The sequence below is a fragment of the Mastigoproctus giganteus genome, chromosome 4, assembly GCF_048544385.1.
Source record: "Mastigoproctus giganteus isolate SK-2022 chromosome 4, ASM4854438v1, whole genome shotgun sequence".
In the NCBI taxonomy this organism is placed as follows: Eukaryota; Metazoa; Arthropoda; class Arachnida; order Uropygi; family Thelyphonidae; genus Mastigoproctus; species Mastigoproctus giganteus.
This window is the reverse complement of record NC_143578.1, coordinates 228817908-228835460: the sequence shown is the minus strand read 5'-3', so window position 1 is coordinate 228835460 and position 17553 is coordinate 228817908. Positions and strand designations below refer to the sequence as shown.

Here is a 17553-nt window from a genome sequence, read left to right as displayed (position 1 = left end):
AAACTCTAGAAGGAAGGGGATGAATCAGATTGGTCCACTTGATATCGATGGTTCAACTGTTGATGACCTGCTCAGGTAGCTAACAAACTAAATGAATATTCTGCATCGACATTCACACATGAGGAGTTATTTAGTGAATGGAATGCCAGAGGTGTATTGAACTCTGGCAGTAAGCTAGATAATCTTGTAATAACTGAGAATAAAGTGGAGGAGAAATTGTTGAAGATAAACACAAGAAAGGCACCTGGGATGGATGGGATCTATCCAGTTATATTAAAGGAGGCAGCAAAGGAAGTAAGCAAACCCTTAGCCATAATTATGAGAGCTTCCTTGGACTCAGGGGAGGTACCCATAGACTGGAGATGTACAAATGCGACCCCAATTCACAAAGGAGGATCAAAGGCTGACACAAGTAATTATAGACCTGTGAGTTTAACTTCAGTTTCAGGAAAATTAATGTAGGCACTGGTTAAAGAAGCACTGCAGGATCATCTAGACAAGACTTCAGTTATAGTTCGGACACAGCATGGTTTTGTTAAGGGGACATCTTGCCTGACCAATTTGATTGGATACTATGATGCAGTCACAAAAGAACTGGATGCAGGGAATAACTTTGATATTATATACTTAGATCTTAGAAAGGCTTTTGATACTGTTGCACATGGAAGACTGCTGCACAAATTGGAGCAGTGTGGCATTGGAGGCAAATTGCTGCTATGGATAAAGGGGTGGTTGAGGGGGAGAAGACAGAGAGTGGTAATCAATGGACACTGCTCACCGTGGGCTAATGTTATCAGTGGAGTACCTCAGGGTTCAGTGTTGGGTCCATTACTGTTTTCTGTATTTATAAATAATATTGATGACAGTATATCAAGCTTAATGTCCAAGTTTGCAGATGATGCAAAAGTTGGCACAGTTGTTAAGGACACTACTGACGCTATGCTGCTGCAACAGGATCTGGAAAGGTTGAGCAGATGGGCTGAGAGGTGGCAAATGAAGTTTAACATTGATAATTGTAAATACTACATATGGGAAACAGCAACCCCAGAGCAACGTATCAACTCTGTGGTACTACACTGACAGTGGTAGAGAATGAAAAGGACCTGGGGCTAATTGTGAAGATATGAAGTTCTCTGAGCAATGCAGACAGGCTGCAAGAGTAACTCATGGTGTCTTATCAATGATGTACAGGAATTTTTCTTGCTGGGATAAGGAGGTGATTATTTCCTTGTATAAGGCAATGGTCAGGCCACACCTTAAGTACTGTATACAGCTCTGGAGGCCTCATTTTAAGAAGGATGTAGAGCTGCTGGAACGAGTACAGAGAAGGGCAACAAGGTTAGTGAATGAAAAAAAAGGGTTGCTCTTACGAAGAAAGGCTTAAGTTTTGCAAATTTCAGTGTCTGGAGACTAGGCATCCGCGAGGTGATCTGATAGAGGTGTACAAAGCCTTGAATGGTTTGAGCATGCTCAATGCTGATGGGATTCTGCCTCTTGCTCAGAATAATCACCTGAGAGGGCATAAATTCAAATTGAGGAAAGACAGATGTAGGATAGATGTCCGGAAATTTGCCTTTAGCCAGCGGGTAGTTGGTTGGTGGAACAGAATTCCGTCCCTTGTTGTGGAAGTTGATAGCCTAAATAAATTTAAGGCTCAGCTGGACAGGTATTTCGAACGAACGGAGGGGTGTCCAGGTTTAATGTCCAAGTTTGCAGATGATACAAAGTTGGCAGGGTTGTTAATGACAGTAAAGACACTATGCTACTCCAACTGGATCTAGATATGTTGGGCAAATGAGTTGAGAAGTGGCAACTGAAGTTAAACCTTGACAAATGCAAAGTACTGCATATGGATAGCAATAACCAAAGAGAAATGTACAAACTGTGTGGTACTACACTCAGGGAATTGGAAAGTGAAAAAGCACTGGGGGTAATTGTGCAGTCAAATATGAAGTTCGCTAAGCAGTTCAGAGGGGCTGCCAGGGCAGGTCATAGAGTCTTGTCAATGATATATAGGAATTTTGCTATCAGGGACAGGGAGGTGATTATCCCGTTATACAAGGCAATGGTCAGGCCACAACTGACCACACCTAGAGTACTATGTACAGGTCAGGAGGTCTCATTTTAGGAAGGATATAGAGTTGCTAGAACCAGTACAAAGAAGGGCAACAAGATTGGTGAGGGGAACAAATGGGTGCTCTTACCAAGAAAGGCTTAAGTTCTGCAAATTTCAGCACCTGGAGAGTAGGCACCTGCGAGGTGATCTGATTGAAGTATATAAGCCTTGAATGGGTTGAGCAAGCTGAATACTGAGAGGATGCTTCCTCTTGCTCAGATGAAGAACCTGAGGGGACACAATTTCAAACTGAGAAAAGATAGTTGTAGATGTGCAGAAATTTGCCTTTAGCCAGCAGGTAGTTGATTGGTGGAACAGACTTCCATCTTTTGTTGTGGAAGTTGAGCTGGACAGCCATTTGGAACGAATGGAGGGGTGAAATGGGTTTTTTTTTGGCTGATGCAGCATAAGCTTGCTTTCTTGCATTGTATGCCTCTGCTAATGGACACCATTCTTCTGAGTTGGCTTCTATAATTCACACACTCTCTCTCTCTCTCTCTCTCTCCCAAACCAGTCTGAACACGTGTCACAACCAGTCAGCATTCTTTTACTGTGCAACTTCAAACTCACAGAACCAGCTTTACTTTTTCCTCATTTATTCCTCCAACTTCCATTTTCTGGAACAACCTCCCAAACATGCATATTTCCTGAAAATCACAATCTTCAGAAATTCAAATCTGATGTCAACAAGTATCTTCTTTCATCTTCTCAACCATCAACCCAGTATTATTGGTTCTAATACCTCTTGTGTTGCGTTTTTCATTTAAAAAAAAAAAAAAAATGAATAATGCAATGGTCTTAATTCTCACAGCAGAACAAACTTCCCTTTGTAATGAGATTTTCTGATATCACACTACTTTCAAAAGATAATTTTAGTTATATTACAACTTTGACCAGGAGCTCACATCAAAACTTCTTTACAACCATTATGTTTGCATATTAGTCATTAGAGACCACCTGCTATCTAATGAGAGATCAGATACTCTTAAAACAGGCTAACATAGCACTCATTATTTAAAGAAACGGTCAATTGACCTTTTGGCAAGCCATTGTTGTAATACCAGTTTAATACCAGTTGTAATACCATTGTTGTAAAGTATTGTAATACCAGGGTAACTCCATGCAAAGATGAGTTCTTTTCTGCTGTGAGAATTAATGCTACTGCATTATTTGTGTAGTTTAAATCCTGCTGTAACAACCTGCCACAAAAATCGATTAAGGGAGGGATGAGATAGTCTTGGAACCATCTTATAAAAAGAGAAACGTCACTCTATTTTGCATGAATTGTTAAAGATAAATATGATTGTTGATGCAAGTGCTGGATATTGCTTTCTTAATATTTACAGATTGTAAACTGTGCCAGATTTTACAGAATTTACTGTATATAATACAAAAGTAATAATAATAAGTAGATAAATCTGCTTTATAGTCCTCAATCAGGTCCCCTCTAAGATGGCTGGCTGCCCAGTTCTGTAAGCCCAAATATTTTAAGTCTTTGCTCACACAGGTGCTCTTTTACAGATCTCAACAAGCATGTTGCCCATCTTTGGACCCTTTCAAGAAGCTCACTGCCATTTTTTTTAGATGCGGTCTCCATACCTGGACACAATATTCTAAGTATTCAACTTTCAGGTACAATTCCACTTTTTTACAGTATTCGAAATAACTACAATTCAGCTGATAGAACATCGTTTTCTACAGAGGTACTAGCTTTCTAGAGCAGACAGTCAAGAGGAAACTGTTTGCATTCATGCTATCCTAAAATAAAGTTGGAGGATTTCAGATTTTCAGAAAATTAGAGCTTATGAACTGTTGCATAAGCAGTAACATTTTGGCTGGTATGTTACTGTTTATTCATCTATCAATTAACCTACATAAAGTGTGTGTAAGTGAAGAGACCTCCAACTTGTGTATTAATAAATACTGGTGTACTGATGACTAAAATTCTCTTGATTTTTGAGTTGTATTTCAGTATATATATATATATATATATATATATGTGTTCAGTGTCACACACACAAGGACATGTAAATAAACTCAGTTATTCTCTTGTTTTATATGAGTGTGAAAATCATAATACTCTTAGTTAAGTAATTTAACTAAGAGTATTAAGACTTTGGTGTTAATTTTGCCTTTTTTTTTTTTTTTTTTTTTTTTTGATTTTTAGATAAATGAAAATGTAGTGGTGCAGCCATTTATATTAAGGTAAAATTTTTATAGAGTAGCTTAGGTCACAATAACACCAATATTAAGTATTGATGACAAATTAACATTTAATATGGAATTACAAGTTAACCAAAAAGTAAAGTTAAATTAACAAATGAAAGCTTAAAAAGGACTAGCTAATGAACACAAACAGTACATGGCACTCCAAAAGTTAAACATAAACAAAGTATATATATATTATAGCACTGCCATCATCATTCATTGTAGACCAAGCAACTTTTTCCCACAATGTATATGTATGTGGCATTCTTAACATTATATTCCCTCTAGAAATCCCAAACTGATCAACTGTCATCACTGTCTGTCTTGGCAATCAATTTTTTCAAGGTCTGTCAGCAATAATCAAATGTTACTGTCACCCTGTGGGGTCTGTCATTTGCAACAAAGAGTAATTTATGGTGTGAAAATTAGTTGTCTTCAATGAAAATTCCGGGTCTTCACTATTAACAGTATTGGTCAGTCACGTCAAAAAGAAACAAAACACTGTTGCTGTGATTGCTTCTTTACAACATTTCTTGATGAGGAGAGATAAGAAGTGAATGTTTTTAAATTTAGAATTTCAAATTTTAAAGATATAAAAAGCAATATAATTTAATTTTGCCATCCAAATTATGTTTTTATATTGAACAACATAATATGGTGGCAATGTAAATCAGAAACTGCCTGAAATTCTGAAACCAGTCATCACAGTGCCTTCTAATTTAATGAATAACAGATCCACTTTCTTGGATGTTATTCAATTAAAAATGATACTAGTTACTTTATGTCAACTCATGGATAAATGCAGTAATTTCTAGGCAGCATAAGCCCACGCTCCATCACTGTCAATGGTGGGACAATAGTATTCTCTAGCAGTAAAGACTGAAAAACATAACACAGAGTAGCATTATTTTCTCAGACTAATAAAAGTTACACCCGAGATGGAATTCAAACCCAGCCTTTTCCATATGGTGTGAAAGGACAGTATCATAACAGAACTTAACTGTATTAACTGAAGATAATCGAATAACTGACCTAATAGAAAAACACTATAACCAGATTCTAGGTAGTGCAGATATCTGCACCAAAATCTGACCACTGAGCTTAGCTGTTGCTTGAATTATTGTTTATTTTATCCTTGTTTTATTTGGTTCTGTGCTGCTGATATATACCAGTAGCACAGCTGGTTCTTCGATTTTTTAGTAAGTTCCAATTTTAGGTGAACCTGGTGTTGCCCTAAAATTGATTATACTAATAAATTGCACTTTAAGAATCTAAATCTTTAAGACACAGCCAGGAGTACTGTAAACAAATTAAATGAATTTGAACATTTGGTCAAGTCAACTAATGCTAATGTAGCTAGGCATACTGAGACAGTGCCATTCAGAGATATGAAATGAAGAATTCCATTTTGTTGAATACTATGAGGGACTGGGGAGGGGATTCAACATCTGTATTACCAAGGAAATACAGATGTTGAATTCCAAACCACAATGACTGTCCCATACCACAACATCTGCATTACCAAGGTAATGCAGATGTTGAGCCAGTGTGGTATGAAATGATTTACAGTAAAGAGAAGATGACAGTAGGGTATGTTACAAGCCATATGAATCTGTGGGATATGACAAAAATCTCTTTTAGAAGATTGAATAGGCTGGTATAATTGTCTCATTATGGGCATCTTCAGCCTACCTCCAGAATACTGAAAGACCAGGCACACAAATATAAAATCTCAGGAAATAACAGAAGATTGGATCTCATCAAGTTTATCTATGGCAACAAGTTGTCAAACTGGAATAAGTGCCTCAAAATGGCAAAGGTAGTGAGTGTGGAAAAGTTCAAAGCAGAGAAATAGGATTGTTGTTGTTATTGGGTTTTAGGAGCATTGGCAACTAAGGCCATGTTGCTCCATGTATATTGTCTGTAAACTGCTTGTTTCTGACGTCGATTTTCTCTTTTGCTGGACGAAAAATCAGAGTTTCTGGAAGAAAATACCATGCTAGCCTGAGACTGAATAACTCAGTCATATTGTGAAAAAGACCCATAAAAATTCCACCCATCATCAAGGGGATTCCAACTGAGGTCTTTTAGCATTTGCATTATTAGAGGCATACGATGCAAGAAGCAAGCTTATTCAGCATCAGCCAAAAAAAAAAACCCTGCCCATTTCATCCCTCCATTGATTGCAAATGCCTGTCCAGCTCAGCCTTAAATTTATTTAGGCTATTAGCTTCCACAACAAAAGATGGAAGCCTGTTCCACCAATCAACTACCCGCTGGCTAAAAGCAAATTTCCACACATCTATTCTACAACAATCTTTCCTCATTTTTGAAACTGTGCCCCCTCAGGTTCTTAGTCTGAGCAAGACGAAGAATCCCATCAGCATTCAGCTTACCCAACCCATTCAAGTCCTTATACACCTCAATCAGATCACCTCGCAGGTGCCTACTCACTAGATGCTGCAATTTGCAGAACTTAAGACTTTCTTGGTAAGAGCACCCCTTTGTTCCCCTCACCAATCTTGTTGCCCTTCTTTGTACTCGTTCTAGCAACACTACATCCTTCCTAAAATGAGTCCTCCAGACCTGTACACAGTACTCTAGGTGTGGCCTGACCATTGCCTTGTATAACAGGATTATCACCTCCCTGTCCCTGCTAGAAAAATTCCTATATATCATTGACAAGACTCCATGCCTGCCCTGGCAGCCCATCTGCACTGCTCAGTGAACTTCATATTTGGCTGCACAAATACCCCCCCCCGGTATTCACTTCCCACTTTCCTGAGTGTAGTAACACCCAGTTGGTACGTTTCTCTTCAGTTATTGCTACACATATGCAGTACTTTGCATTTGTGAATGTTACACTCCAGTTGCCACTTCTCAGCCCATTTTCTCACCTTATCTAGATCCAGTTAGAGTAGCATACTGTCATTACTGCCGTTAACAACTCTGCCAACCTTTGTATCATCTGCAAACTTAGACATTAAACCTGATATATCTTCATCAAGATCACTGATAAATATGCAAAACAACAATGGGCCCAACACCGAACTCTGGGGAACTGGGGAACTCCACTAATAACATTTGTACACGAAGAGCAGTGTCCATTGATTACCACTCTCTGTTCTCCCATTCAACCATCCCTTCATCTATTGTAGCAGCTTACCCTTGATGCCATATCTCTCCAATTTGAACAGCAGTGTTCTATGTGCAACAGTATCAAAAGTTTTCCTAAAATCCAAGTATATGATATCAAAATTATTTTTGGTATTCAGTTCCTTTGTGACCACATCATAGTAACCAATCAAATTGGTCAGACAAGACCTCCCTTTGACAAACCCACGCTGTGTCTAGACTTTTACTGAGTTTTGTCTAGATGATCCTGCAATGCTTCTTTAACCAGTGAGTCCATTATTTTCCTCAGAACACAAGTTAAACTAACAGGTCTGTAGTTGCTTGTGTCACCTTTTGAACCTCCTTTGTGAATTGGTGATACATTTGCACACCTCCAGTCCGTGGGGACCTCCCCTGAGTCCAAGGAAACTCTCATAATTATGGCTAAGGGTTTGCTTACTTCCTTTGCTGGCTCCTTTAATGTAACTGGATAGATCCCGTCCGCCCCAGGTGCCTTCCTTATATTCACCTTCAACAATTTCTCCTCCACTTTGCTCTCAGTTATTACAAAATCACTTAGTTCCCTGTTAGCATTTGATAAACTTCTGGCACTCCCCTCATTGAATAACTCCTTATGTGTGAATGTATATGCAAAATACTCATTCAGTTTATCAGCTACATGAGCATGATCATCAATAGCCAACCCATCTATGTTAAGTAGTCCAATCTGATTCATCCCTTTCCTTCTAGAGTTTACATAAGTAAAGAACTTCTTGCTGTTTTCCTTTGCCAAAGATTTCTCATAATCTTCCTTCGCCTGCCTAACCTCCTAGTGACTTGATTACAGAATAGTTTATACCTGCCATAGGCTTCTGTGTCACCTGATACTTTATATGCATCCCATACATTCTTTTCTTCTCTGCCACTAGCCTCATTAATTCATCTGACATCCATTTAGGCCTAAACCTTGAACAGTATTTCTTAATTGGACCTGGTGTTGGGAGGACGGCAATCCTACCACTGTGCTACCCATAAGGGCAAATTGGATAGTTACTTTGCAAGAATGGGCATAATATGAATATTATGTTTTTTTTTTTATTATTTGTATTATTTTATTTATTTTTTTGGACTTACTAATAGTAATTTTCTCCAATACATAAGGATGGTTCTAAGTGTGCAGTGGGAAATTACTGGCCGGTTAATTGAACTTAAGTAGTAGGGAAAATCATGGAGACAATGATCAAAGGTGGCATTCAGAATCATTTAGATAGAATGGAATTCTGAAGGATACTCAGCATGGTTTTGTAAAGGGAAAAGCATGTTTAACTAATCTGGTTAGCTATTTTGACAGGGTCATTCACAAGCTGGACTAAGGGAATAATTTCGACATTGTTTACTTGGATTTCAGAAAAGCACTTGACTCAGTCCCACATGAGCAGTTACTTTATAAGCTGGAATAGGTTAGAATCACAGAGAAAATCCTTAGATGGACAGCTGGATGGCTTCAGGGCAGAAGGCAGAGGGGTGTGATAAATGGTTATTCCTCTTCCTCAGATTAGGTTGTTGTAAGAAGTGGGGTCCCCCATGGATTAGTATTAGGACCACTGTTGTTTTTGAATTTCATAAATGACATCGATTGCTAGAGTAGGTAATGATCACTGCCAAGCAGAGCTTCTTCAAAGTGACCTAGATAGACTTCAAGGATAGTCAGATTCAGAAGTCTAGTATCATTTTTGTGGGCTCCACGGTTCCTCCCATTCTCTGCTGAGTCCTCAGTACTGGGCATAGCTGAAGCCATTTCTTCCAGCCAACAACAGAACATGTTCTGCCATTGGCCAGACCTAACAGGTGTACAACAGCAGCCAGGGTGCACCAGACACTAGGTCTAGCGCTCCCTGACCCTATCCCTAGCCAAGTAGAGGCACACCAAGTTCGACTATCGATGGCTCTTTACCGGGGTCCCAGGGTAGCAGGAGGGCCCCAAGTAGTGAGAGAAAGGAGTTGGTGATAGTGGGAGAAGTTTGGGATGTTTGAGTGGAGGGGGGGGGGATAAGAGGACAGTAATTTGGGAATGGGAGAAGGCATTCCCTAGAAAACTAAGTGATGAGAGTAGTAAAAGAATACAAATTGTAGTGATGGACACTGAGTCAATCCCACTCGGTAAATGGGTCAGCAAATCCACCTAATGGTGGGTACCTGGAATGGGTTGATATTCTACCCACTAAGGGTTAGCGAGTGGTTCTATGGTAGGGAGCCTACTAGGCCGAGGCCTGTTTCCCACTCAGCATCACCGAGTCAGATTGTGTAATCCCACCCCAGTATGGGTTTAGCTGTCGTGGTCTGGAATGTCTTCTGAGTTTGGTAGTCATTGTCGGTGGGTTCCTCTTGTAGGAATTCTGCTAAGACATGATGGAACCCACAGGCCAGACATGTCCAGGCAGATCCTAGTTCAGGTGAGCCATCAGATGTCATCGCCATTTGAATACATGTTCTGCAAATTCATTGAATGCTGCAAAGTTTTCCTTTGTTTGTATAAGTAGAGGTGCCTGTTCTGGTGCATATGCCTCCATGACAGTTTGAAGAGGCATTCACAGATCTTGGTAAATCAGACAGGTGAAGGTAATGTGCTGGGCTGTCTCTGGCATTCCACAGGTGCAGGCAAGGTTTTGTACCAGGCCCAACGCATGAAGTTTTGAATTGAGGCTTCATGTCCAGTTAGTAGAAAAGTCGCGTGTAAGCTTGGTATGAACCATTTCTTGAATTGTTTGGGGTGCTCCTGCACTGTTGACATGTACTCATGGGTGGTTCTTCCAAGTGGGTTGGTGGCCCAGGAATTCTGCCAGATGGAGATCAGTTCACTTTTAATTCTTTTCTTCTCTTCTTGGATGGTGTTGTTCAGGTGCAACGCTATGTTGTTGTTGCTGCAGGGGAGGTTCAATCTCTTATGGTATGCCACCTCGAGATGAAGGGGTAACTTGCCAGAGAGGACCTGCAGTGCAGGAGTAGAAACTGTTCTGCAGACCCTAGAGGTTATCAGGAGGATGGTGTGATGTGCTTTCACTGCAGGTCCTGTCTGGCATGTAACTTGCCAGACAGGACCTGCAGTGTAGGAATAGAAACTAAGGATGGTCAGAAAAATGGCAACTATGCTTTAATCCAGCAAAGTGTAAGGTATTGCACTTGGGGAACAGTAACCCCAAAATAATGTATGCACTTGGCAGAGTTGAACTAAAGCTGGTAGTCGAGGAAAGGGACTTGGGTGTTACAATACGGTCAGACATGAAGTTCTCCAAGCATTGTAGACTGATTGCAAGGAGGGGCCCATGATGTCCTATCGATGATTTATTGAACATTTGCTAGTAGAGATAAGGACGTCATAATCCCATTATTATAAGGCACTTATTATTACACTTGGAATACTGTGTTCAAGTTTGGAGACAACACCTAAAGAAAGACATTGTGCTTCTTGAAAGGGTCCAGAGATAGGTAACTCGCCTGGTGAGATTCGTAAAAGAGTGTCCGTATGAGGAAAGGCTTCAAATATGTGGTTTTTTTTTTTTTTTTTTTTATGAGAACCCCAAACACGAGAGGTATTATAACCTATAGTACTTAGTACCGTGCTTGGGTTGGAGGTTGAGAAGACGAAAGAAGATATTTGTTGATATTGGACTTGAACTTCTGTAGATTGTAATTTTCAGGAAATACATATGAAGGAAGGTTGTTCCAGAAAACGGCAGTTGAATGAATAAATGAGGAAGATGAAAAGTTGGTTCTGTGGGTTTGAAGTTGGACAGTAAATGGATGTTGGCTGGTGGCGGCACGTGTACGGACTGTTTTGAAAGAGAGAGCGGGAATTATAGAAGCCAATTCAGAAGAACAGTGCCCATGAAAGTATCTGTAGAAGAGGCATGCAGCAGAAACAGTGCGTCTATGAGAAAGCGAGTGGAGAGACTCTGTTAGGGATGAACCATTAATTAACCTAACTGCCCTCTTCTGAATGGAATCAAGAAGCCTGAGAGAGGTTTTGGGGGCACCACCCCAGATGTGGGAACAATATTCCATGGCAGGGCGGATTTGCGATTTATACAGAGTGAGCAGCTGTTTGGAAGAAAAGTAACGCCGAGAGCGAAAGAGAAAACCAAGTTTTTTAGATGCAGAGGAAGCAATATTTGTAATGTGCTTGTGCCAAGAGAGATTAGAAGTCAGGGTAATCCCCAAAAGAGATATATCATTTTGCCTAGAAATCGGAGTGTCACTAAAGATAAGCATAGGAGCAGAAGAATCCTTTTTGCGAGATATAAGACAAGATTGAGTTTTAGAAGGGTTGAAATCAACTAAGTTGTCTTTGCCCCACTGGAGAATTACCTGAAGATCGGCATTTAAGGAATTGGCAGCAGATTTTCGAGAACTTGAAGCTGATTGAGCTGGACAAGGTTTCTCAAAATGGAAAGTTGAATGCAATGTGCTATCATCGGCAAAACTATGGATAGGATTTCCAGTCAATGGAAGAATTGATATACAAGAGGAAAAGAGTGGGGGAAAGAACTGAACCTTGGGGGACACCGGCATTAGTGGAGAAGTTAGAAGACAGAGAGCCATCTGCCATCACCTTCAGTGAGCGATCAGAGAGAAAACTGGATAACCAAATACTAAAAACAGTTGGAAAACCATAAGATGGAAGCTTGCTTAGAAGACCTTTATGCCAAACACGATCAAAAGCCTTTGAGATGTCAAGAGCAACTACTTGTGTTTCACCGAACCTTTCCATTGAATTAGTCCATAAATGGGTAACATAAGCCAGAATATCACCAGTGGATCGACACTGACGGAATCCATACTGGCGATCGTTGATCAGACGGAAGGTTTCTAGGTAGTTTAAGAGTTGGCGATTAATTGATTTCTCCATTACTTTAGAAAGAGTAGAAGTAATTGCAATGGGACGATAATTGGATGGGGGGATTTGTCACCCTTTTTAGGAACTGGCTGGATATGAGCAAATTTCCAAGCAGAAGGAAAAACACCTTTGGAATAAGAAAGTGAAAAAAGGCGGCAAAGAATAGGAGTAAGTTCAGGAGCACAGGTTTTGAGAACAAGTGGAGAAATACCATCCGGACCTGGAGCTTTCTTAGCATCAAGATTCATCAAAATCCTTCTGATATCCTTTTGACGGAAGACCACAGGAGGCATTGAATGGAGCGTGTTAGGAATGGTGGGAGGTGTTTTACCAAGATCATTAATACATGAGCTCGAAGAAAAATGGGATGCTAGCAGGTCAGCTTTATCCTTGGCTGAAGTGACAACAGAACCATCTGGTTTGGACAGAGGTGGGAGCAGAGATGGGCAAAAGTTGCGGCCAATAGCTTTGGCAAGAGACCAGAATGCTTGGCTACCATTAAGGCAAGAAGCAAGTTTTCTACTCTTAGCCTGTTCAAACTCTAGTTTGGACTGATTAATAACTGCTTTACAATTGTTGCGAGCTTTGGTGTAGGCAGAAAATGAAACTGAAGAATTAGAAACAAGCCAATTACGATATGCAACGTTCTTCTCTTGGACAGCCTTAGCACATTTATTGGAAAACCAAGGTTTAGATAAAGGACGAGATTTTAAAGTGGAGTGTGGGATAAAGGATTCCATTCCTGCAAGAATAATTTCACTGACACGATCTGAGCAAACGTTGACATCAGAAGTTTTGAAACAGTAATCAGACCAAGGAAAAGAAGAAAAGAAGTCTCGCAGGTCATCCCATTTTGCATTCTTGTAATGCCAAACAATACGAGGTTGGGAATAGGCATGAGATAAAGGTTCCATTGGAGAAGAGACAATCACCAAGTTGTGATCTGAAGTGCCTAAAGGACCTCTCACTTCAACCTTGTACTTAGAAGGGTTGTTTGTGAGAAAAAGATCAAGCGTATTGGCTGTATGATTAGGATTGTCCGGTATTCTTGTAGGTAAATGAACAATCTGTGCTAGGTCATTAGTAATTGCAAAAGCCTCAGCATCTCGACCTGCTGGGTCGGTGTGACTAGAAAACGGAAGCCAGCTGGAGTTGTGAACGTTAAAATCACCAAGGAAAATTACCTCACTGTTAGGAAAGTTGGACTGGAGAAAGTCAAGTTGCAAAGAGAGGAAGTCAAAGAGCTCCAAGTGATTAGTGGAGTTGGGAGAACGGTAGAGACAACAGATGAATTTTACACAATGAGGTAGAGAGATTTTAAGCCAGAGAAGATGAAAGAGAGGAGATTCCAAATTGCCAAGTCTCTGACAGGGAATATCAGAACGGACATATGCACAAGTACCACCTTTGAGGCGAAAGGAATCATACAGCAAATAATTTGGACATCTGAGATGAGCAGTAGTTGAATCAACTGATAACTGAGATTCAGTCAGAAAAAGTACATGGGGTTTGGAAGACTGCAAGTGGAAATGGACATCGTTGAGATTAGAATTGAGACCATGTATATTTGTGAAATGAATTAGGAAGTCCTTGGGAGGTTTAGATCTTTTCGCAGATAAGCTTGCTCTATTATTTTGACAATTCATGGTGTATTCAATAGTAAGAAAAAGTGGGTGGGACATGCTGTATGAAGTAATGAAATTTTTGGATGTGGCATACATGTGGTAAGAATATACCCAGATCCTTGACATAACATGGCCTCGACAATGCTCCCCGCATACACACTACTCGGACTCCCTCCAGTCACTATCTGGCAGAGTAGAGGTAGTAAGATTATACACTAGCTGATCCGGAAGCTTCCTAGAGAGTTACCAATAGGTTCAGTCCGGTGTACTAACTAGCGGCCGGCCTGCGAACACCGTTTTAGAGCTGTACCCTCGAAATGTAAGGAATATTGGATCTCGCCACGACATTCATCATAACCTCAAAAATCATCAATCATACTGCATGATGGAAGAGATAGGGAAGGGTTGGCCGGAACTTAGCTCTAGAGACTAAACATGGGTTCCACCACTTCAAGCCTCTAATGAGCAAAGTGGTGGTATTTCACCGGTTGATGAGAGTCATCTACAACCTGGGTTGCAGAGCTTGGAAACTAGGCACCTTAGAGGAGGCTTGACAGGTGTTTAAGGCTCTGAGAGGTATAAGCAAAATGAATAAGTATTAAATTTTCACAGTTATAAATGATTCTAGAACAAGGGGTCTAGAACACCCTGTAACTTGAAATTATGGCATACCATAATTTCAAGTTACAGGGTGAGATGTTTGGATTGTAGGAAGTTCTGGATTGCAGGAAGTTTTATTTTATCCAGCGAATTATAAATTGCTGGAATAAGTTACCTACATGGGTGGTAGAGGCTGACAGTTTGGGGAAATTCAAAGGTCAGTTGGATAATTACCTACAGGAGGAGGGAAATGCACAGGTTGTTTATTTCCTTTTCTCTTATTAATTATTATTATTTTTTCATTTTCTTCTTATTTTATTTATTAATATTTGTTATTTTATTATTACTATTTTTTTATTTTTGACTTGTGCAGCATAAGCCATAGGGTTCCTTGCACCATGTGGCCATTGCTAATAGTAAAAAGCTGGTAAGGAATGGATTGGTGGAACACTGTTCACACCTTTTAACATCTACTTCCCTAGACATCCCTCCACTTCCTACACCATAACAAATGTCATTACTCAATGAATTTCATAAACTTTCACCTAATATTAATTATCAATCAATAGCTTAGTAACTTACCCTCTCTGAAAAAGATCAACATTTATAAATCTCTGTATTTCTACAGAAAATTCCAAAGTACACTGCAATTCTCCCATTTCTTTAGTCACTTAGAAATGATGATGATGAAGCCATCTTCATATTCTGTCTCCTAACAGAAATAAATTACTCTTATTAGAAAATTAGATTAAACTTAATTCACATACTTATTTACATTTTACAACAATGGCACTGTCCTTCTAATGAGTTTCTATACATGTGTTCGTCACACTTTTTGCCCCACAAGATACTGTGGCAAGCAAGATGACCTAAAAGTTCATCTGCCACACTTATTCCCACTTGGAACTGAAAAACTTCCCAGACAAAAACCTCGCACTCCTATTAGAGACCTGCATCTAGTTCCACATCACCTAAACACTGTTTACTAGAAGATTTGATTAAACATAATTCACATATTTATTTAAATTTTATAATAATGACACTCTGCTTCTATCAAGTATCTAGTCAAGTGTTTCTCACACATTTTTCTTTGTCCCACAAGCCACCATAGTAGGCAGAATGACCTACAAGTTCATCCACCACACTCATTCCCACTTGGCACTGAAAAACTCAGCAGACAAAAACTCACACTGCCTATCGAGCAACTTGTATCTTATTCTAGCCCCCCCAGATCATCTAAAGAATGTTTGTTGTCTATCATTACATGCTGATGGACTGCACTTCAAGAACAAATGCACTTCTCCAACAGAACAATCTGAGGAAGACAAAGTTACACACTGTATTCTAAGTAAAAAAATATTTAAAATATTGACTGATGGCTAAACCTGGATGTCATAAAAAATATTCTCAACAGTCATCTGCAGCTATAGATTATAATAATAAATTATTATTAATGTAATTCTTATTATCATTACTATATAAAGTCACACACACACAGACCCCTTTTAATTTAATGCTAAAATTTGTTTGGACATATATAATGATTAAGATTATGCATGCCAATGATGTTTTTAGATTAAACTAGGGAAAGAGAACACACACACACACATGGACAATGAGAAAAATGCAAATGATTATGCAAAATTTTAATTTAAAAATTGTATAATCTAAATAGTCACTCTAATTCAAATTTAATATCAGATTCAAATATTTCAGAAAAATTTCAAAATCCCCAAAAACAAACAAACAGCCTTAACAAAAAATAAGCAAAACAGACCATGATTTCTTTGAATCGAAACACCCTGTATGGTGTGGTGTGTGTAGTAAATCCCATTATAACACTTTCAAAGGGGATCAGCCTCAAAGAGCAATGTATATGAGAAAATGTAATAAGTGGGACTGCTCCTTTTTAAAGGCTATTTTTAACAACATGCAGTTAAGGACACTAAACTGAATGTTGTTAAAAAGAATGAAGACTTAAAAAAATTTTATTAAATTAAACATATCTTGAGTATCATTGTACATTCATGAACCACAATATTAGCATGTTGGGCTGTCTTTCGCCATAACTGCTTGCACCCAGCATAGCATCGACTCCACAAAACCGCAGGTGTCCTTGGGTATCCTGGAATAGCTGGACAGAAGGATGTCCAAAAGTTTGGCAATGGAGCAAGGTACTTCTATATATTGGCGAATGTTGCATTCCTTTGAACCCCACAAATGCTCAATGGAACTAATGTCGGGGGGTGGGGGTGGGGGGCAATTAGTGGTCAGGAGAGCATAATGAAATGCTTGGACGTGATCCTCGAACCATTCCTGTACAATGTAAGCCTTGTGGCACAGGACGTTGTCTTGTTGAAAGAGCCCAGTACCATTCAAATACATGGTCACCACGCATGGCAAACCTGGTGTGAAAAAATGCTGAGATAGAATCTGGCAGTGAGGATGTGTTCAATAGGAATGAGGGGACCCAATGATGTTCACGAAAATATCCCCCAAACCATGATGTTACCATTGTCAGCCTGTTTTCATCCACCTGGTTGCAGTTGGTCATCTGCTTGCCATCTAGTATGCATGCATCTACTGGCATGATGGAGGAGCTGGACCCTTGATTCATTAGACCAGTTGACTCTTTTCTCTTCATCCAGGAATGGAGCTTTGATGCCCACTGCAGGCAGAGGTCGATGACAGTCAAAGTGGGCACATTAACAGGCTGCCTACTCAATAGGCATATCCAAAAGAGCAACCACTGGATTGCATGCTGACTCTTTTCTCTGTTGCCTTGGTTATAGTCTGCCATTAATTCGAGGATTGTGAGCCATTTGTTGTCCCAGACAGCAAATGCTATCTGTTTTTCACCTCAACTGTCAACCAGCAGACTTCACCATCACAGTACACTGGGTGGTTGTATATGACTCTTTGGATCATTCCCACCATACCTTCACTACAGTAACAGCTGACAATGCCTGCAGTTCCTAGCACTGAAAATCATACCC

At 39.7% G+C, this 17553-nt stretch overlaps 1 protein-coding gene across 1 annotated transcript in view; it reads right to left on the bottom strand.

Moving 5' to 3' along the window:
* Positions 1-15216, bottom strand: part of LOC150087465 (protein FAM135A) — a 331998-nt gene extending 316782 nt beyond the window's left edge. The window contains exon 1 of the mRNA XM_090372497.1: positions 15140-15216. Coding sequence (XP_090228623.1) covers positions 15140-15216 — 77 coding nt within the window. The remainder of the gene's footprint in view (positions 1-15139) is intronic.
* Between the last annotated feature and the right edge of the window lie 2337 nt (positions 15217-17553).